The 22,314-nt window shown below is 43.6% G+C and overlaps 3 protein-coding genes across 4 annotated transcripts in view; 2 read left to right on the top strand and 1 right to left on the bottom strand.

Moving 5' to 3' along the window:
- Positions 1-8,596, top strand: part of S6kII (Ribosomal protein S6 kinase II) — a 36,996-nt gene extending 28,400 nt beyond the window's left edge. For both annotated transcript variants that reach the window (XM_084591331.1, XM_084591322.1), the window contains exons 17-19: positions 50-167; positions 249-386; positions 5,185-8,596. In XM_084591331.1, coding sequence (XP_084447457.1) covers positions 50-167; positions 249-386; positions 5,185-5,316 — 388 coding nt within the window. In that variant the 3' untranslated portion in view covers positions 5,317-8,596. The remainder of the gene's footprint in view (positions 1-49; positions 168-248; positions 387-5,184) is intronic.
- Positions 8,597-10,922: 2,326 nt separating this feature from the next.
- Sod1 (Superoxide dismutase 1) lies at positions 10,923-12,608 on the bottom strand. The gene is made up of 5 exons (XM_084591291.1): positions 12,398-12,608; positions 11,917-12,013; positions 11,606-11,675; positions 11,377-11,494; positions 10,923-11,109 (listed from the first exon to the last, which is right to left on the bottom strand). The coding sequence occupies exons 1-5, from the start codon at positions 12,467-12,469 to the stop codon at positions 11,002-11,004; spliced, it is 465 nt and encodes a 154-aa protein (XP_084447417.1). The 5' UTR covers positions 12,470-12,608; the 3' UTR covers positions 10,923-11,001.
- A 270-nt stretch (positions 12,609-12,878) lies between these two features.
- On the top strand, positions 12,879-21,196 carry eIF1A (eukaryotic translation initiation factor 1A). Its single transcript, XM_084591278.1, has 6 exons — positions 12,879-13,016; positions 13,654-13,737; positions 14,387-14,490; positions 19,587-19,719; positions 20,209-20,300; positions 20,431-21,196. Exons 1-6 carry the CDS (start codon positions 13,001-13,003, stop codon positions 20,434-20,436), a joined length of 435 nt encoding a protein of 144 aa, XP_084447404.1. The 5' UTR covers positions 12,879-13,000; the 3' UTR covers positions 20,437-21,196.
- Positions 21,197-22,314: the final 1,118 nt, after the last annotated feature.

Raw genomic sequence — 22,314 nt, 5'->3', positions numbered from 1 at the left:
ATGTAATTTGCTGCAACATACGTGCTTACTTCCGCCATCTCTCTTGCAGGCACACACCATTTGCGAACGGACCCAACGACACACCTAACCACATATTGGCCCGGATTGGAGAAGGGAGGTTTGACCTAATGTCGGGAAACTGGGCCAATATCTCAAGTCCAGCAAAGGTGCATATCTCTCCACCTTGTTCTGTCGTTCGCGGCCGGGTTCACTTTGGGCCCTGATTTTCTGCGGCAATCTTGTTGCAGCATCTAGTCCAGAAAATGCTGCATGTGGACCCCAAGCAAAGATACAGGGCAGCTGATGTCTTGGGACATGCCTGGATTGTGAACAAGAACAATCTTCCGGTCAGCAGGCTTTCCCATCAGGAGCCTCATCTGGTGAAGGTTGGTGCAACCCTTTTCTGATATTTTTAAAATTTTCAGCACTGAAATCCACTCCGAGATTTTTCTGCAAGACTTTTTCATGCCCACTTATTTTTTCCTCTCAGCAGAGCTGGCTTGAATGACCTTCCATGTCCTAGTTTATGTAGATGATGATAATAAGAGTTGAGAGGGAAGCATGCAGTGCGGATCAGAGAAATAACTTTTTAGTGGAAATCAATGTGGAGAAGTGGGCATGGGCAGGGCATTTAGTGTGAAGAGAGGGTAACCGATGGTGTTTAAAGGCAACGAATTGGATTTGAAAGGGGCCTCAGTTTCAAGATTTGTATCCCCACCCCGGGTGCCCTGTCTGCAAGTCCCGAGATGCTGAGGCTGATATACACCACCTGCTGTGGGAACATCCATTGCTGAAGGCGATGTATATCTAGCACCTGGTGGCAGCTGGTCTTTCCCCCCACATTCCGTTGTCATTTGCCACTTGGATGCAGGGACTGCATCATCGTTCATTCCTGGACTTCATTACATCTAACCATTTTTCATTTACGTGACCATACCCTTCATCAACCGTAACATGTCCTTTTACTCCCCGAGGTAATAAGCATTGCGGAGAAAAAAGTAGCTGGGGGCGGCAGAAAGTCGGATGTGCGGATAAGGTTAAGAAGTTCGCAAGGGTCAAGTGGATGCAGCTAGCACAGAATCAGGTAAATTGGAGGAATATGGGAGTGGGCCTTTGCCCTGGAGTGGGTTTAGCCCGGCTGATGGTAATGATGATAAGTGAATTTATATTTTATAGATATACTTATGAGGCGTTTGTACACCCCTTAAATATGCCCAAGGATGTATGTGGTGTGAAATATGGCCTGAAATATGGCCATATACAGTAAAACCTCGCAAGTTTGAGCCGTTGGGACCACGAAAAATATTCAAATTACAAACTAGGTTTTCAAGGTAACTAAGCACGCAAGAAAAATTTGCACCCAGGCAGGAAATTTTTGTTGTGGGAATGCGTCACCTTTATCAGATGGAAGTCTAATTGCCATGTACTGCTGCTTAAAGGTAGTCCTTGCAAAACTTAGCCCTTGCAGATCATGCACTCTATTTTATAGTTCCCCACAGGATGCATCTGAAAAAGCTAGAGTGCAGTTGCACGCGTATAAAGCAATAAACACATGGAGATGCGGAACAAGGATATGCGAGCTATACAAGGAGGTACAAGCAAGGACGTATAAGATATACAAGGATACAAGCAGTGAGCGCATGGAGATACGATACAAAGACATACAAGGAGATGCAAGCAATGAAAGCATGGAGGTACGATACAAGGACATACAAGAGATACAAGGAATTACAAGTACAGTAATGGAAGCCAATGAAGATCTGAACTGAAAAATGGCGCTGTCCCCTGCCCTCTGCAATCCAGCACAGCCTGACTGACTAGTGGCAAACTGAACTATAGACTGTCCTGTAGTTTGCGATCCTAGCATGCACGATTAGAGCGTTCTTCTGCGGAATCGGTGCGCAAAATAGGAGATGGACGATGGCACACACAGCCTTCGAAGTTGGCACCAAAGCGCGATTACTAAACTTCCCTAAGCCTTCCCATGTTGCCCAGTCCTGTGAGCGTTGTGAACCTTTGCACATGAATGAACTGCTTACTGGCACTGAATACCTCATCCTACGCAGATGTACTGATTGCTGCAGGACGCTACAGAACGTCAGTGTGGGCACTGTTTTTGAACAGTCATCAAAGAAAAATACTTTGGCTAGCCTTATCTCAGCCTCGTGCCATTCGAAAAGTTCATGAAGTATTCAATTTGGCCCGAATAATTTTTTTACAAAAACTAGATTGTTTGGTTAGTTTTAATAGAAGCTTACTGGGATGTTTAATTAGCTATTAGAAGTTTAAATTATTTGCGCACCCTTAAAAACTAGGCTTTGTGGTTTCCCAGCGTGCTTATGATGTTTTAACTTCATGGAGAGCAACCAGATATAGAATAGATAGGGAGAGTATGAAACACATTTTTTTTCAAAGGCTGTGCTTTTTGAGGCGACAGCCTTTCTACAGGGTGTCTCAGTTCAGTTCAGTCGTTCAGTCGTGTCCGACTCTTCGTGACCCTATGGACCATGTCACGCCACGCTTTCCGGTCTCTCACTATCTTCCTAATATCACATAACTTCATCTGCAGTGCCTCGAGGATGCCATCTAACCATCGCGTTCGCTGCCTACCCCTTCTCCGGCGACCCTCAACCTTTCCCAACATCAAATCTTTCTCCAGCGACTCCTCTCTTCTCATCAGATGACCAAAGTAGCTGAGCTTTAACTTTAGAATTTGACCCTCCAATGAGCAGTCAGGGTTTATGGTCGACAATATCGACTGATTTGATCTTCTGGCAGTCCAAGGAACTCTCAAGAGTCTTCGCCAGCACCACAATTCAAACGCGTCAATTCTTCGGCGGTCAGCCTTTTTCACAGTCCAACTCTCGCAATCCATACATCACAGCTGGAAAGACCATAGCACGAGTTATACAGATCTTGGTTGGCAGACTAATGTCTCTGCTCTTTGCTAGGCGGTCAAGGCTAACCATTGCTCTCTTTCCCAGAAGCAGGCGTCTCCTAATTTCATGGCTGCAGTCTCCTTCCGAGGTAATCTTGGAGCCCAAGAAGAGAAAATCTGTCACAGCTTCCACTTCTTGTCCATTGATGCTCCAGGGCTTGATAGGGCAAGACGCCATGATCTTTGTCTTTTTAATGTTCAGTTTAAGCCCAAACTTCTCACTCTGTTCTTGTACGCGCATCAGAAGTCTCTTGAGTTCCACTTCACTTTCTGCCATTAAAGTGGTATCATCCGCATATCTAAGGTTGTTGATACGTTTTCCAGCAATCTTCACTCCAGCTGAAGACTCGTCCAGACCGGCCTTCCTCATGATGCACTCTGCATATAGGTTAAATAGGCAGGGCAACAGTATGCAGCCTTGCCTCACTTCTTTCTCAATCGGAAACCAATCAGTAAGACCATGCCCAGTTCTGACTGTGGCTAGCAACCGGCAAAACCATCAACTGTTAGGGAAATTTTATGCACTGGGAAAAATATTGGTGAAATGTTGGGGAAACCATCAAAAATTTCGCCAAGTCAGGGAAAATGGCACAATATATTCTGCAGTGCATTTTAATTTTAAGCTGGCGCTCAGCAAATATGTTATTCATGCAGATTTTTTTTTTTTTTTTGTTGTGCTGTCTCGCCAGTGCGTCTGCTGTGGCGGCCGTGCTGCAAGGCGAGGCGCGATATACTTATTACTTTAATGCCAACGCATGGCTGAGCTGCCACAATAGAAGAACCAATACGCACTTGAGGTGGGTATTCAATAAAATATGAAAAAGCGCTGCATGAGAGCAGTATGTGACAAAAAACAGGAGTAACCGCACCGGCAGTGGCCAGCGAGCGCGCGCAGACATACTAGATTGGATTGGTTCAGCCTTTTGCGGGGTGGGTGGCTAGCTTGCTCTGAGACTGGCATCAGTGCGTTTTTTTCAGTAAACTTTTGCATTCTTAACGGCCATTAACACTGATAGCAGCCTTTTCACTATTGTAAATTGCAGAATATAATTAATAATTAGCTTTCTGTTTTGAATTATCTGTCTATGCTCATTGACATCAGCAGCTACATTTTTGAGCCTCTTCACTCTTCAGGAAATTTCAACTGAAATAATTGAATAAAACCTGAAAAGTCTGAGATTTTGAAAATAGAGGTTTGTTAGACACCCTGTTCTAAGTTCATGGGCTGCGGAACTATTCGTAGGAAGTGTTAGCACGAACTGACAATTGAGGAAAACAATTTATCTCTACTGGGAATTTAACTATTATCCCTCCGTTCCCCAGCAGAGCGCGTAAACCTTTGGGCCACGCTGGGCTCGTGAGAAACCAGTTGTAATTCTCAAGGTCTAGTGTGAGTATAATAGTAATAATGACAGCAACTATGCAGTCAGTGACACTTGTAAGAATGTTAGTAGCGATGACAGTGACTGTGCATTTAGTTTGCAATTATGATAGTGATAGTGATGATGATAATAGTAGGGATTGACAATGCAGTCAGTGAAAACAGTCCTCTAAAGCGGCTTTTGCCATTTCTGCTCATAAGCAGACTTAATCGTAGTTTTGTAATCTTTTAAAGGCACTAACATGACCCTTAGAAACATGTGTGAGGAACGCATTCTAAAACATTTGTCTAGTTTTACAGAAAACTTACACAGGCTGCTGTCTATCAGGCAGAAGTCGAAAAATTGCACTATCTTTCGAGCGTTTCTCCAAACTATGCAAACGTCTCGCATAGTCTGACATGCTGACGTATGTGCTAAATTTTTATACTGCTAGCTCTTTGACCTCATTTTGGGTTACCGTGAAAGTTGTTCACGCAAATTTATTCTACGGCATGCGTGCTTGTTCTTTAAATGCAGATAAGGTGGAAGGGTGAAAGAACTGTTCCGGCAGTCCTATGTTCGAGTTCATTGAGCAAGAGAAGTTGAGCTCCCTTTACTGATTGTTATTTTGAGACTGTGTAAGAAAAAAAAAAACCTCGCTGTTTGCCATCACAAATAAATAAGTAACCAAAACCTGTTTTCGTAATGTATCATTTCTTCATTCGCGCCTTGCATCTCTCAAATCAAAACAAGACATAGCTACACTAGCAGTACTACCTCGTTGTTGTGTACATTTGATAATGCAGCACTTCAGTGCAAACATTTTTGTATAATGATACAAAATGATTGCGATTCCACAGCAATGCTTGTTGCCTTTTGTCGCAGGGGGCCATGGCAGCGACATTTAGAGCCATCAACAACTATCCCAAGCCTCCTAACCTCGAGCCTGTTGCAGCATCCGAACTGGCAAGGAGAAGGGCCAATAAGGCCCGGCATCTTTCATCCACAGAGGTCTGATGCTAGAAGCCTTCTTGTGTTGTTGTTGAGGAGGGAGAAGAAAAACATCGACACTCCTTTGCCTTTCTCATATTCGGTGACAGCTTTGTTGGACTGGCCGGTGCAGATTTCAGCGTGCATTTGTCGGCTTTATGGAACCCATGCCCTTATGTTCCTTCATGTGTGCTTTGTTGTAAACAGTGGTCACGGAGCTGTAGCTGGAGTTTTTATGTTTGCAGACCTAGTTGTGTCTAGAGTAATGAGCCTGCATGACAGTTGCTTTAGCAATGCTATATCAAAACTGATGAGAGGTGATGCGAGGAATAGGATGAGGAAAACTACATGGTATGAAGAGTTCAAAAGTGCCTCTGTATGGAAGTTTTCTTTATAGCATTGGGAAGCAGATTGCCGTCATTAATCCCCCCCCCCCCCCCCCCTCCCCTTTTTTTTCTTGCAGAATTGATGAGTTGTCAAAGCAGAATTGTTTATTATTGCTTTGACATTTTATAGTATATATATTATATGTGTTCCTGTGTATATCTTTATTGTATATGTTGCGTATGCAATTATGCGTCACTGAAGTACCTTAGGTTATGTGCCATCGGATATCTTATAGGCTGAAAGTGATTTTTTTTTTCCTATGTATTTTAAAGTTGTTTTAATCCATAGAGAGTCTTGTCTTGTTTCAAACACTGTTGTTTGAAAGAACTTGCAAAAACTTTTTGTTGCATGGAGCAGCTTGGTGAACCTGCTTTTCAGAGTTTCACTTGAAAGGTGCAAGAGCCGATTGATCCATGAAACTGGAATAGGGCTGGTGACTGTTTGCTTGAGAAAAGGATGCTTTAGGCATTAACAGAGTGTTCCTGTACAGGTTTCCCTTTTCAAGATGGCTCTGATGGGAGCAATCAAATTATTATTCCCTTTGTGGCTGTTTGTGTTGTTGACTGCGGAGATAATAGAATGAAGAATGTGTAGAGTAAGGATCTTAGTGTATATGAATGTTCCTTGCACCAGTTCATTGTTTCAAACTAAATACATTGTCCTTTTTATTTGTTCAGTTGGTGACATTCTGGTTTGTGCTGAAATGTGCCAGCCATGTCATTGAATTGTCAGTGGAATGACCAATGATCATCAGCCCGTATGGGCAGTGTGGATCACTAGTTGAGCTTTTTCTTTACTCCGTTTTTTTGTTTCCTCATCTAGCTTTGTTTTGGGTTAACACTTATAAAAATGCCTGGTCAAGAAATATAAGCGAAACATGGAGATATTCCATTAAGGTGGGCTTAGCTTAAATGGAAGTAAGCAACGTCCTTGGTTATTAGCTTACACATCTGATGTGCCTACTGTAACTCTGCATTTCATAATTTTTCAAGTTACATTGCCTTAAGTCAGAAGCAAGACTTGCTGTGCCTTTTTAAGTTTCTGGAGTTCCTGGGCTGCAGCATTACATCCTGTGTTCAGGCATTTCCACTTTGTACAGTGGTTGTGTTTATAGCTGCGATAATGCTGGAAACACAAGGAAAAAAAAAATTCTTTTGCATTTCAACCGTGTCAATACTACCACTTTAAAAAAGTGCATTTTTGTCTATTGCCGTGTTGTCCATAATTTCATGCGAAATTTGTTGTGCCATTGCACTTTTCACAATGTGTACAATATGTGCAGATGCGTTGCTTCTTGTGTTGTGAAAGCCACAAGCCCAATACCTTTGTTTGTTGACGGCTGGAAAGGGTATTGCCTTTTACACATTTGCCTGAACAGTCTGGGTGCGTGACATGCTCGAAATGGCGCCAGCATTACCTGGTTTACCAGCTGATAGACGGAGTGATAGACATGTTGGACAGCTGCACACAACGACACTTGTGTTGTATTGAGTCTATAGAAGCGGCTTTTGCATTCTTCCAGTTCGTGGTAGGCTGGGCCAGAGAAACCGGATTTCGAATTATTGCTTGTACGGCTAAAACTCCCACTGCTTGAACCATGTGGACATAAGTCACGTTTGTAAATACACGCGACTGCACTGCTTGTGTTCACTTGTGAAGGCTGTTCCGGTGTACCACAGCGTTATCGGCACTTAGCCTATGTACCTGCGGAAGTAGCGGAATATCTGTCGCGAAACAATGTGCATATTTCTTTTTCTGAGCTAAAGCTCCCTTTATCCTCGTGAGGAGCAGCTGAGAGCAACGACTTAAAACAAGTGATAGTTTCAGCGGGTGTCGCGTTTTGATGCCTCGTCAAGTTGCACAGGTTGTAGGGGCCCATTGTGGTTTTGTGTGCTTGTTCTAATTCTCAATGTTTACAAAATTCAGTTTTCTTGAAGGCTTTGTGCATGAACTAGAGTACAGCCAGAAGCATGGAAACGAGTGGTCTTCGTTCTTGGTATTATCCACTGGGAAGATTGTCGCTTTCTGAATTGCTTGGAGCTTACCAAGATGCGGCAGCTCAGAAGAGACAGAGCAATGAATTGTGAGAAGAAACAAAAGAAAGTGCCAATGTTTTGTATTACTAGAGTTGAAAAGTCTTCTAAGCTGGAGCTGTATGAAAGTTTCACATGTACATAAAAGCACCGATTGCACACTGGAAAGATTCCCACGGATGGCAGAGTCCAGGGTGGCTTGGTTCACAATACGAAGGAATTCCGCTTCTTCTGCAGTGCTTCACTATTGAGTCGTATTCGACTGGAACTGTCGTGGCACTAGGCTCTTCTTGCCCTTGCCGTAGTCTTAATCTAGTGTTAAGAGCCGTCCAGGTTGTTAAGACTTGGATATTGATGCCCTTTCGAATCTGTCTTCTTACATCCGTACTTCTACTGTCTTGTGAGTGTGCATTGGGTGTGGCTACTTTGCAAAATTAGTATTGTGGATCATGTATTTTCTTCTGCACTCCTCTCTTTATCTCTTCTTCCTCTTTGAACCTTTTGAGAGAGTACAGAGTGTCAAGCGAATGGTCTACTGTGTCGAATGGTGATTTTCACGGCATGCCGACGACTCCTGAGAACAAAACCTTTGACCAGTTAGTGGGAACCTCATTGAATCATCTTGGCCTCCTTTGTTCTCAAGTCTTTCTCATCTGAAGTATGCTCCCGATAGGATTTGAAATTGCATTTTTTTGCATTTTCACTTTATACAAGAGTTAGGGCCCCTTTGATGGACGCGATACTTAAACCTTTTTAACCCCTGGAATCCCTCCCTGATGTCATGTTTTTGTAGATGGTTAGACTTGTATTGATGTGATTTCTCTTCCACGGCGTATGTTTCAAGACCCTATACTAAACAATAAACAATTTGATACATTGTTGACTTATTGGGAGTTTTTTTCTTGTCTTTCATGCCTGCTTTTTCAACACATCTGGCACAGGGCATTGTTAACCCACGATGTACAAAGCAACTTTGCTTACCCCACAACCTAACAGCCCTGCTGGGGTGGAGCAGTGGTTACGGCGTTCGACTACTGTTCCCAAGGATGCGGGATTGAATCCCGCTCTCGGTGAGGTGCCCGTGTGCTGTGCAATGTTAGTGCACAATTAAAGAACCCCTGGTGGTAGAAATTTCCAGAGCCCTCCACTACGGTGTCTCTTGTAGCCCGAGTCGCTTTGGGATGTTAAGCCCCACAAACCAAACCAAACCCACAACCTAACAGCAGCAATATATGCAATGGAATGTAGTTCTTTTTTGCTTTCTTTTTCTACATTAATGTCACAGAACAAGAAGTGCCACGAAGGCAAAAACTATCCAGTGTTCACAGTGTTGGTGTGAAGCCTATGCAAGCCAGCTGTGGCAGGTAGTGTTTAGGGGAATTTCCCTCCACTTGCCAACCGTGGCAGGTATCGTGGTTAGCACCATTCGCTCTCCTCTTGTACAGGGAGCAGTCAAACAAAGAATAACTCGGCACAACAATAAAAAGTGGTTCAAATAAGTCTGGAGTTTGGAGGTAAATTTGATGCAGAAAGAAAGACATATGGTTGCAGTTTTGTTAGGGAATCTGAAGCAACATTCAGGGGGAGCCATATTTTGTGGAAGCACACCTTCGCAGAACATGTGCTTGGAATATATGTCCTGTATGCGAGTTTTCCAGGTAGAATACTAGCCTTTCTGTGCATGCAGCCTTGGGAACAGATGATCATATCCCCTGTAAATTCTTGGAGGCCACCAGTATGATGTCTGTATTTGTTTGCCAACAGTTTTTGCCTAGTTTTATCCATTTGACATGCTATCCACACAACTGCACAAAGCAAACTTTGCATCTTCATATCAGAAATAAGGCAGTTTTTTATGCCACTTAGGTAATAGATTAGCAAAATGGACAGCGCCACAGCATGTCATCCATCACTTTGACACATAGATGTTTTGCCATCGCAAGTAGCATTTTTTGCAATTTCAGCCGTAATGCACACATACAAAATGGAGGTTATTTCTATGATCTTTCGAGAGCGTACTTGCAAAGTTTCAGAATTTTGATGTAGCCATATCCATTGCGTCACCTTGTATAAACAGAGCTAGAATGGCTTATTGGGCTAGTTGTTAAAAGATTAATTTTAACAAAGCAGCGCTCATGGATAACTGATGAGAAAAGGACAGACGAGGCGCTCCAGTGCTCCGTTGAAATGAGCCTTGCATGAAATTTTATGTACCCCTGCAAATGACCAAGGGCTGATATATGTATATTTTTTTACATTGCAAAACTAACAAATGGTCTTCCTTAAAGCTTGAATGTACTATTTAGGTGAGAAAATATTTCCTGTCAATGAAAACAAAAAATGGCATCTGAAAGTATTGTGGCCATTCAGCTGAAAATCTGGCATTGGCATGTTGAGGAAATTTGGATTGGGCGAGACCATGACATGTATATGAAAGAGATTCAAACATTACTTAAGACTATTAAGGTCATAGCATTGTTCAAACATTATGGCATGTAAAGATGTAAAGCAACTATACTGAAAAGAAATAATTGAGAGTTTGGGATCAAATAATATTGTGCAAGAGCAGTGTTACACAGGTTTTGCTCTTCTGTTACCTAGCTCTGTGTAGTGTGCTAAAATGCGAAACACTTCGTCACCATTTAAATTTTAACTTCCTCCAATTGCTTACGCTACTGCAGCGCCACACTGGGATTTGCCTTTGCCTCAGCAACGCATTGCTATGCAGCTGTTATGCAGTTGCTGTGCTGCTTCACAACCAAGACAAAATTTTGCTTGGGGTAGTGAGTAACCTCTCAATTAGCATATTTGCATTAAAATTGCAGCAAAGTTAACCAGACAGGCCCAGACCACATGTCAGACATGCTCTCTACACAGATTATTTAGACACATTTGCTTGACTTTGCTAAAGGGGGTCTTGTATCTCATAGTTTATTATGCCTACTGATGTAATAAGGAATTTAAAAGTACTAAATAAAGTGATAAGTGCAGAGAGGCTATGTCAATCCCTTAGAGGAACAGCATGCAGTCATGTCTCATAAAGGTCTATTAAAAGATCTGGCATGCTAATGCAGACCACAGGCTACTGAAGGGGCATTAATGGTTTAGAGTAATACCTATGAGGGTGTGCTTGTATGAGCACATTTGAGGCTCAGTGATGTGTTCACTGGCTCAAGTGCAGTGTGGCTAGAAGCAGAAATAAAATGGAGGAAATGAAGTAAAAGAAAGCATTTATTGATCGAAATGCTGTGAACACGTGAACAAAGTAAACTGTGCCAGACATTCTGCTGGCTCACTTAGTGATGCCAACAACACCGCAGGCTAGACGGGCTCCAGCATTTCCCGTGGTCTTGCTCAATTCATGACCTCCCTTTCCAAGGTCGTCTGGATCAGCATGGACCTGTTAGAAAGGAAAGCTTCCTAAAGTGCACACAAAAGCAGTGCCATAAAATGTTGGTTGCATGCTAGTCTTGCAGACCCTTGGCAATGCACTATCACTGAATCAGGAACGTCACACAGTCGAATGGTGACTGCGATCAAAAATTACACAAGTTGAAAACTTCAATTACGGACTGCAATGGAGAGAGAGTTCACTAGCTACTGGAGCTTTAACTGCTTGTGGCCTCCAAATATGGCTGCTCAATCTGTCGACATGGTTCACACTCACCACGACGGAACGGCCAATGATGTTGTGCTCTCCAATAAGGGAAATTATGCTATCCTTGATGTTTACCTTGGCTACCCCGTCTTCGCCAGCAATCACATTGCCTAGATCCCCAACGTGTCTAGTTTTCATGGAAGAGAAGAAAAGAGGTGGGGGTGTATAGGGGAGCAAATACAGTAAGCACACAAAATACATGTCGCAGCAAAATAATCTAGTTCCTGACATGCCTCACCTGTTAGTGTCGGCCGGCGCGCCATGCTCTTTGTTGTGGGGATTAAAATGTGCACCTGCACTGACACACCCTGCAAAAAAAAAAAAAAAAAAATAAATAAATAAAAATAAAACAGAGGAAAGAGAAGAAAAGAAAAAAAAAAAGGCTCGTAATGCCGGTCAGGATACAAACCACCTGTTACAATCGGAACAGACCAAGACGAAAGCCGTGCAGCAGTGCGCGCGCATTGTTGCACGCGATGAATAAAAACTAAGCGTAGTAGTATGGAAGTCATTGCATGTAATCCAAAAGGGGTTATGTAAAGAACGTACCATTAGTGTTATCTCCGAACTCATGGATGTGGAACCCGTGCAGTCCTTTGCCGAGGCCCTTTATTTCGCCGACAACTTCGACCGGCTTTCCAGCAGCCTGTAGAGGGGACGGCACCGTGTGTCAAATAAACCTTTGCGCGAAATTTTCAAAATAAAAGAGCCATTCTCAAGTACGCCGAGGGCGTTAACTTTGATTAGCAGGAAACACTTGAGAAGGAAACGTCCACCCAGACACAAGGTAATAGTGCCGTGCGCAGAAAGCTCCGGCGTAAACAAGAAAAAGAGAGAGAAAAAAAAAAACACATTACTGATGGAGCTCCCGGCAGAATAATATGCAAAATTACGGTAGCATTTCCCACAAGATGCGCAAGTACCCATTTTCAGAGTCGTCCAATGCTTTCTTAAAAGGTATGATTGATGGGTGCGCGAGCACAAAAACGCTGTGTGGACGGCACGCCACTTTCTACTCATTGCAACTCACCTCCTGCGTGAAGTGAATGGTCCCCTCAGTTGTTGCTGAGCCCTTCAACACACAGACAGCCTTGATAGTCATATTGAGAATTTAACGACTCAGTTTAAACGGTTAGTTATTCACAGCGAACAGCCGAAACTAGGAACTAATGCCGCAGACGCTATACCTCTTCACTCTCACTCTTTCCCGCTATCCTCACTCTCCGGTGCCCTCAGGCTCGTTTAAATACCGCGAAATGGTCGATACTGCGGCACCTAGCGTTGCTGATATACAGCCCTAACAAGACAAAATATCTGCTTTAAACAAATAGCAAAAGAATGTAATGAGCATGTACAAAATACTAAAAAATCTTTTAAATTTTAGTAAAATGTGAAATAAAAGTAATTATAGTATAATTTGCTTGCAAAATAAACAAAGTGGCGTTAGCAGCTCTTATTGGCTACTTTTAGCCAATTTAAGGAACATAACACTGCAAACGTGAGCAACATTGGTAACCCGCAAGCAGCGCCACCTTTTCTGGCCTTGTGCGTCGTCCATATTGCGTTGTGTGCAAGTAGGTCGCCGAAATTTAGTTGAATTTCATCTTGAAAACGCCAGCTAAGCAGTCTTGACATGCCGAAGAACAAGGGTAAGTGTCCCTGCTGCCAGCTTTGTTGGAACCTGCCCGCGCTGTGCCGTATGTGGTGACTCGACGCTGACTGCGATTCACAATGGTCGTATTACCATCTTCTGGCGTAATGCGCACAACGTTTTACCTTTCTGTCAGACATGTACTCTCTATTTCTCGTTGTTTTTGCGATAGAACGTATGTAAGGGCAATGAGAAATAACGCGTTGCCACTCATGTTGTAGGTAAACATGCGAGTCTGATGTAATGGCGCACGATGTGTATATGAGGTTGCCCCCGTTGTCAATCCGAGTCTGATTGTGTCGTTCTTTTCTTGGTATCAACTCTGACCTCTATTTAGCCTTTATGGTCATGTTGTCATCGTGTCATCGTCACTGGTCTTAGCTAAGGTATCGTGGCGTTGACGCCATATATTTCCGCGCCATTCAGCAATCAACAAGGATCAGTGCTAATTTTCTGTTAACAGTGAAGTAACGGAGTCACTAAAGCAGCCAGATGCTTTTTATACTGTTTTTTATAGAGTACAGTAATAGTTTGCGGCAGATAACGCCACTTATTATGGCACTTAAATTGTGTGTCTTAAGTGCTTCGTCATGTTGGCGCTTAATGCGAGTATCTTCTCGTTTTGTTTGTTACAGGAAAGGGAGGTAAAAACAGGAGAAGAGGAAAGAACGAGAACGAAACTGAGAAGAGAGAACTCGTCTTTAAGGAAGACGGCCAAGGTAAGTTTAAAATTCCAAGAGAACAAAAATGTCTGCCTGGCATTTTTGCTTACCAAAGAGCATACCTGGCGTCAGTGGACCTGTAGAAAAGATGCCGCCTTTGCTTTATAGCCGCAGTGTTGAAGGAATAAAAGACTGCGGGCTTTCACTCTGCTAACACGGGCCTCTCATTACCGATATTTGTAATACATTTATATCAATATTTGCTTTTGCAGTGAAATTGGAACATAGAGGTTGGTCATGCCGAGAATTGTTGCCCGATCAGGCATAGTTGGCTGTTGTGTTGTACTCGTTTGCGACTGGCAAACAGCAAGTGCATAGATCTGCGTCATTGACTTATGCAGAGACATTCATTGATGCTAAATCTGAATGTAGGTTAAATTGAGCAGCACAATTCTACATCAAAAGTTGCAAGTGTCAGCATGTGTTGAATAAATGGCTATCTTTGTGTATTATAAATGCACGGAAGAACATCGCCTTTCCTGTTCTCTTCACACAATGAGTGCTGCTATTATGAACTACAGCTTTTTCCATATGGTAGTTATAGCAGCTAGGGATTAAGGCCACTACTGCCCAGTGTTGTAGGTCCATGCAAAATAATTGTTCTTGTTGCCTTTTCATGCACTTGCTTTTTTTTTACACGAAACAGAATATGCTCAAGTCATCAAAATGCTTGGAAATGGACGGCTAGAGGCCATGTGCTTTGATGGAATGAAACGATTGTGTCACATTCGGGGGAAACTGAGAAAAAAAGTGAGTGAATTTCTATACAGTCTCATTTTGTTGTGTGCACCTTTTAGGTCTACTTCTGGGCCATGCTGTGTGGCTTGTTATGCATCACTCATATTGCGAATTTCTCCACTATAATATTCGTCCTCACGCGTCTTAAGGTTATGAGTTCCACAGACACTGCAAGGGCTCTGCCATGCAGCTTAAAAGCAGAACACGTGGGGTGGTGACAAAGGTTGTACAGGGTGTCTCAATATGAAAGTCGAGGCTGCCTTTACGAAGCGGTGCCGCTGAGAGCTGTCAACAAGTGGCAGCAAAAGAGAATGGGCAGTAGACACAGCTGACTGGTCCTGTGCGTGCGCCTGGTTTTGTCCATTCTCACTGGCCTGCAGTGTCCTCTCTTGTAGAGCATGATGAATATGTGCTCGCATGTTCCCTTTTATGTTGAGTCACCCTGTACATGCTTTTTATCGCTGATCAGGTTTTACCTAACCTAATCTTTGTGCCCTGTAATAGCACGAGGTAGCCACTTGGTAAAAAATACACGACCCGCACCTGCTATTGCCTTGATAATTGTATGAGGGATATTTTGTGAGGTTTGTAATGTTTTTTTGTGCTGGGGGGGTGTAATGGAGATTAGCACAAAAAAAGTGGTTTGGGCTCGAAACTGGACATGCCTATTTTAAAGCAACAAACATTTTCTGGTGTATGTGTATATATTAGCACCATCTGCTGCACCTGCAACTAGAAGTATGAACATTTTTGTATTTGGTATAGCATTCTGCAAGACCAGCTCCTGCAGTTCCAAGTACAAGGTCGCCACTGTTGCAAATGAATGGGGAGAAGTGCTCACAGTCAACCACATTCTAATTACGTCCCCAAAACTCTAGGCACTGCGGAGAAAGCGTTTTGCTATTTTTTTACAATCGTGCCATCCCATTCCACCCCAGCTCACATTTAGAAAATGCAATAGTAGAATTAAGTGTTTTTAGTTTCCTAAAACAAGGAGGCTTCCTATGTAAGCTGTAGATATTTAACACATTCATTTTTCCTTTTCCACCAAAAATAACATTTTCACCTGGCTCTTGGCACACGATAGCCTTAGTTGCTTATGTGTCATAAAACACAACACGCAAATCATGGCTTGTTGCATTTGCCTTGACAGTAGATGATTGTGACATGGCACATGGCAGAATTCAAATTAAGTTTTTAGTTTGCCCAGGCTTTTGGCCAGTTGAGTGCGCTGATTTTCTTTGCCTGGTGAAAATATGGTACCTTGCTCAGCGACAGTGGGCCATAGGCACCTCATTTGTAAGGTGTGGCATAGAGTTCGAGTTATTGCCACGTAAAATTGACTTGCAGCTGAGGGTGACACTTGTATTATCCGTAAGACCAGTTGTGCCACGCATTAAAAGCATCCTTGCACGATGGCATGGAGAGGATGAAAACAAGAAAAGAGATTAGGGAAAAAGTATATTGCAAATAGCTTAGTAAAAAGTGTGCCTTAGGTGGTCATGCAGATTCCTGTTACTATGTTCTGGCGTCGCTCCAACAGGATCAGCCCGCTGCCTGTTAGCAATATCACTGCTGAGTGTGTTGAGGACGGCAGAGGTTTAATGGCTTAATAAGTTTGCAAATATGCTGGGCTACATTTTCAGTGGTCACAGTTGGTGCAAGACAGATGATTGGATGTTGTTGTGAGAGCACTTTGTTTTGAACTAGGTTTAGCTTGGCTGATAATAATAGTAGCGAGGCATTTGTTGTTTGTCCCATGTGGTGACCAATGGCCCACATGTGGCAGTAGGAATGCTGGCATTTTTTCATTGGATGAGGTTAATTTTGTTTGGGTTACTCTGTGTCCTTGATGGCCACAGGTCATGCTGCTGTGGCATGCATGATGTGCATTTTGCCACATTTTTCGCTTGTCATCAAGCAAAAATCGTTTTACAAGCTAGGGGTTGAACTGCACAGAGATGCTTTTGTCTTGCTACACTTGTCTCAGTTCCTTTCATTGCCAGTAAATGAATTTGGTTTTGTGCTTCAGTATGCATTGCTAAAGCAAAATTTTAACTTTGCTATTCATGCAGATTTCGAAATGACTCTTTGTGACAGAGTTGTGTGCACACATACAAGCAGCTGAAAAGAGTTTTTTTTTTTATCTTTTCTTTCTTGGCCTGCAGTATTCCTGGAATTATGCCATTGTTTTCGTGTTGACACTGTTTTAAAACTTGTGTAATATCAAATATATAAATGAGAGGCCCAGAAATGTTTTTTGTTGCAATCGGTGCAGGCATAGACCTTTTATTAGTTTTTTGGACAGTCTTCCTTTTTTTTTTTTTGACTGGGCCATACTAATGCTTGTTCAACGCAGCTATTTTAACATAGAACCTTGCTTGATCCTGTGGGTAGCTCTAGATTAAATCCATCAGTAGTTGATACCCTGTGGCCAGCTTTCTATTTTTTTATTAGTATTATTTTTTTGGCATGCAGTCACTGATCGTTTATTCGGACCTCACGGGGACCACAAAAAGGTCCGTATAAAGAGGTGTTCGAAAAAACATATTCAGAAAAAAAAAATGAAATCCTCTATTTTTACGCATTTATTCAGGCTTAGCAATTGGCTTGAAGAAATTATGAATGTGCTGTTGCACGCTGTTCCGCTTCCATGTTGTGAGATCAGTTTGTATCTCAGGGAGGGTCGTGTGCGGTCACTATACACGGCTGACAGTAGAGTCATAGCTTGCACCAAGTCTGCATGTGACAGCAGCAGTGCTGATGGTGCTTCATCTTCAGACTCCAAGTCGTCATTTGGCGGGGCAGCACTAACCTGACAAATGATCTCATCGTTGTCTAGGTCTGCGCATGTCAGCACAGCATTGTCAACATTTGTAAATGTTTCAAATGGCACGATGTCCGGAATCACAATTCCACTACTGCGCAGGTCTCGCAGATCTTTTTCAGTGCCTGGGGGAAGCACATCGGACTGCAGATCCTGGGGTACTACGGCATCCGCTTCAGCAGTTGCAATAAATCCAGCGTGCTGAAAGCAATTCTGTATTGTGACAGGGGTCTCCGCTTTCCAGGCATCCGCAAGCATGTTTATTGCTGAGAGGAGGCTAGCTGCGTACTGCTCGCCGACGTCGACGCAAAGAATCATGCGACTCAACAGACGTGCTCTGTAGAGCACCTTTAAATTTTTGATAACGCCCTGGTCCATGGGCTGGAGGACGCTTTTGGTGTTGGGCGGCAGGAATTCCAAGTGGATTGACTCAAGATCATGGATGTGACCATGTGGGTCGCAGTTATCCACAAAGAGTAGCACCTTTAGGCCTTGTGACTTAACTTTCTGTCAAGTTTGCGAATGTAGTTGCTGAACAGCTGCTGTGTGATCCACGGTTTTGTGTTGGCTTCGTAACACACGGGCAATGACTCCCTTGAAGCATCTCTGGTTTTTCGACTTGCAACGGAAGCTTCTCCCCGTGCCTGACATGTTGCTCCCTATCATTACTTTGATCAGCTCATTACAGTAGTGTTTCCCTCCGTGGCAGGACCCACCGGACACTGTAACGGTCTTTTCGGGCAACATCTTATAAAAGAGTGCCGTTTCGTCGCAGCTATAAACACCATCTGGCGAAAACTGGCACAACAGCGGCTACAGGGTGTCAGAGCTGTAATTGGTGACAAGGGTCCAGTCGACGGCTGCACTCTCGCCACACATCTGCTTAAAAGCTAGGTGGTACCTTTTCTTGAAGTTAAAGCCACCCGTCACTGAACATAAATCCCTAGATGTTTATTCGGAGAGCGAGCGTCTTCGTTTTCTGCTTGAGGTCTCCAGACACAGGGATCCGCTTCGCGACTTTATCACGTAACCACATGTGGAGGGCTTCTTCGAGTTTCAGTTGGCTGCCGTCTGAAGTTTTTTCAGTTTTAACTGGAAGAAGACTTGGATGCTTCACCGATTATCCTTGCCTTGTTCTTCATATAATCCGAGACTGTTTGCTGAGAAATATTATATTCCCGGGCAAATGTGTTCTGAGACCGGCCGCTCTGTACTTGCTGAGCAATGGCAATCTTTCACCATTGTCATTGTGGCATATTTACCGTGCTTGCCTGCCTTGGCTCAATCTGCGCCGGCTCTGTCGGTGCCACTACACACTTCACACGGTGTTCCCGCAACTTCGACACAGCTCCGCACACCCAACCATCACGCCTACTCTAGTCACGCAAACCAGATGCATGACCCGATTCCCGCCGTGGTCTAGCACTAGCACTGGTGCCGTACACGAAAACAAAGCATCGGCTACTGGAGTGCCTAGACGTGGCTTAGGTGCGACCACTGACCGAAGCTGCGACAGCCACCTACCCAAAGACGCTTAAACCTCTATGGCAGAAACTATGATGATGAGTGTGAATTTGGCAGTAGCGCCACCCCGTGAAACAACGATGAGGCGCAATTAAAAACAAAAATGGCGTTCAGCGGGTTGAACCATGCAGCGGTGAGCACCGGGAGGTGCAAGTGCTTTCAACTGAGTTCACTCAAGGAATCTCCGAAAAATTGGACTAGAGGTTGCAAGGTGTCCAAAATATCGGCAATTATACATTACTGTCTATAGGGAGAGTGGCGGTGCCTTAAAGCAGTCCGGATAATCAAGTGTGTCCGATTTTTTGGAGTCTGAAAAATCAGTCGGCGACTGTACAGTCTTGCATAAGGCAGCAGCAGATTTTGACTACGTGCAAATGCTTGTCAGATTGTAGTAATCCCAGCTCTAAGACACTTTGTGCATTGAAAGTCCTCTTTGTATTGATGCTTGCTTGATCTTTATGGCTTCCATGCTTTCCTAATGGCTTAGCAGGTGTTTTTTCACTCATATTTATGGCTATTGCACAGTTCCTATTGAAAATTTGCTTTAGTTCCTTTGTGTTCCAAGTGACTGATGGTTGTCATTTTTTTATTTTGGCTAGTTTTTAGTTGCCCATCTAGAACATTCGTTGCTCTCACGACTAGGTCTAAATTTGAGATTTTCAGTTTTTTTTTTTTTTTAGCATAAAGCATCAATTGAAGTAATTAAAGGCAGCAGTTACCGATTCGCACATCTTTAACATGCCGGTTGTGTTTGCAGGTTTGGATAAACCAGGGTGACATCATTTTAGTGGGTCTAAGGGACTATCAGGACGCAAAAGCAGATGTCATCCTCAAATACAACCCGGACGAAGCACGAAACCTGAAATCCTATGGAGAGCTGCCCGAGCACGGTGAGTTGCAGCATAGGAAGGTAGGCTGGTGCCTGCATCATGCCCTGTGTAGCAAATGCTGCCAAAGCTTGGTGAATAATGAATAACGACTAGTAATTTTCTGCTGTAGAGTCTTTCCTGCTTCTCTGATCAGGTGCTTATCCTGGTATCGCATTTAAAGTTTGGTTTCATTGTATTTATTGGCATCAGACTGACAATGCTGATGATAAGTTGGGCCCTTTCACCTGCAGGGTGGTCCTTTGTAGTGGTGACATTTGCGCTTCATCTTCATTTGCTTTCCTTCCAATTTTTACTTTTGTTTGGAATGTGGATGTTAGCCCCCTCCACCAAATTTTTTTATTCCCTGCTATTCTAAGCGCATATTTTTGTGCATTTATTTGACTGTTCAGTGTCACCTTGCAGCTGATTTAATCATATAAATCAACTACCTGGTGTCATTTTATTGCTGTCTACCGTTTGAAGGTGTGCTAATGAAAGGTTTAATTGCAGCCAAAATCAACGACACTGTCAACTTTGGTGAAGAGGAAGAAGACGACAACATTGAGTTCGACGAAGTCAGTGGTGATGAGGACATTGAAGGGGTAAGCTCCACCTGGTTGTATGCAGGTGTTACTTGCTTTCTACTGAGTTGTTATGTCTTGCTTGACATTACCTTTCTGCTTCGTTTTTTTTTTTTTTTTTTTTTTTTTTTTTTTTTTTTTTTCTGGCTAGATCTGAGCTTTGGTCAAAAGCCTCCCGGATCATGTCCCCGCAGTATCACCACATGCAGAATGTCAAGCGCCACTTATTTCTTTCAAGTATCACATGTGCAAAGTTCACTGCTCTCTCTGTGCATGCGTTGTGTGGAATCGGCTAAAGTAAAGGTAATTAATGCTATTTATTCCTCCGTACCCCTCACCACGAAGATTGGAGGTAACCCAGACTGTGCAGTCATAGGAGTGGTTTTGTGTGCTTGCTCTCACTACCACAGCGTTGGTAGGATGAAGAAGCCCGTTGCCGAATTAGCGGGCACCACCTCCGGACAGCTATCATGGACTTTTAAAATTTAGGAGCCTATGCTGCTCCCATGTTTTCTGTGGCATTCTTGTGCTGGTATGCTTAACCCAGCGTTAAACGGCAAGTGGTGAATGTGGACTGCTTTGCTGTAACGCCGCTCTTCAGCAGTCCACCCTGGATCCCTTCCGTCTCAACTCACTCAACTGTAGGTGTTCATGCTGTTCACCCGAAAGTGTTAACATCACTGTGCTCTGTATCTCTTTTTTTTTTCTTTTTTTTTTTTTAACTGTGGTGTGTGCTGGGCAGCAGTGAGATGGCTGGATGGTTGTAGACAATAAAAATCGGCTTTATTTGATGTGTAAAATCGTTTTGATGTGTGCAGTAGTTGCTGCAACATGTTTCACATTGTTTGTTCGGCTTATCTTAACGTCTGTGAATAAGAAATCGATATAAGTGCTAATAAAGACATTACTGCCAATTATTACATTGGCTACTGAATCTTTTGACTTCTCTCTAACAATGCGTGATATGGGCACTCGTAATAAGCTAATGACGAGCGTAGAGAAGTGTGCATTGGGAAGCACGTCATTTTGCTTCCCATTGGATTCCAACTGCACTCTAGAACTGATGCATGTCTTTCGTTATGAGTAAGTAATAAGGAAAAGAAGAAATGGAGAGGACACTCCACCATCAAGGATGTGACGCGACAGCGTTAATGGCTTCAGTCTTCGCTTGTGTATGTGCACTTTGCAACTCTCCTAATCAGAAATTCCCTAATTTGTGCTACGGGTAGCATGCGTGTCTGAGTCCAAGGGTTTGATTCTCCTCACCCACTCACCTCAAAATTACAAGTCCGAGTTGGCAGCTCCTGCCTAATGCCCACGTCACATGGTCACGCGATCTGTGCCGGCCAAATAAGATGAAAGCTAAGACTGTGATTTCTTGCTCACAACGCCAACACCGGAATTTCTGCAGAACGGGGCCTTTAACGAGCGGCAGCAGTTGCACAGAGCGCGAACCGTGCACTCGAGCTGCCTGTGGTCTGTCTCGCACTCGGTCATCTGCAAATGTTCTGCCAGTTTGAAAAACATGGGCCGCCACCGCCCCAATATAGGATGCGTGAAGCGTCGGGGGAGTGGTGCAATGGCATGCCCTACCTCGATACCAAGACGGAGATATTAATCCGCCAGGGTGAAGTCACCCATTGATCAGTGCAATTTGCGGTCGGACAGTTGCTGCGCGGACTTTAGGTGGGGAGAGATCCTAAATTCCTACTGGAAATGAGATGTCAATTCCTAGCACAGTACCGTGCAGCTTATTAACATAAAACACGTACCCACGGGAGGTGGCTCTCACACTCGCATTCACTCGCTGCGATGTTTCGGCGCATGTTGCATGTTGGACTGCGTCTTACTTGTACTTTTCTTTTTTTTTTCTTTTTTTGCTGACAACAGAGGATCGCAGATTTGCTGCCACGATCGATAGCGCTCGTAGCTTCCCTGGTCTGGACCTTACAGATTTCGTGATGAACCGCACATGGCTTTGTTCGGCTCTTTGGCCAATTTTCACCTTTTCGTTGCTCGAAGCAGTAGGCCGATT

The sequence above is a fragment of the Amblyomma maculatum genome, chromosome 1 (genome assembly GCF_055883805.1).
Source record: "Amblyomma maculatum isolate TAMU_Amacu chromosome 1, ASM5588380v1, whole genome shotgun sequence".
NCBI lineage: Eukaryota > Metazoa > Arthropoda > Arachnida > Ixodida > Ixodidae > Amblyomma > Amblyomma maculatum.
The sequence above is the reverse complement of the archived record's forward strand: the minus strand, read 5'-3'. Positions and strand labels throughout refer to the sequence as shown.

Coding starts and splice junctions, on each gene's coding strand:
- Sod1 (XM_084591291.1), bottom strand. CDS start 12,469: ATGACTATCAAGGCTGTCTGTGTGTTGAAGGGCTCAGCAACAACTGAG. Junction 12,014..12,397: donor CCATTCACTTCACGCAGGAG/GTGAGTTGCAAT, acceptor TCCCCTCTACAG/GCTGCTGGAAAGCCGGTCGA. Junction 11,110..11,376: donor TCATTGGCCGTTCCGTCGTG/GTGAGTGTGAAC, acceptor CCTTTCTAACAG/GTCCATGCTGATCCAGACGA.
- eIF1A (XM_084591278.1), top strand. Junction 14,491..19,586: donor GGGGGAAACTGAGAAAAAAA/GTGAGTGAATTT, acceptor TTGTGTTTGCAG/GTTTGGATAAACCAGGGTGA. Junction 19,720..20,208: donor TGGAGAGCTGCCCGAGCACG/GTGAGTTGCAGC, acceptor GTTTAATTGCAG/CCAAAATCAACGACACTGTC.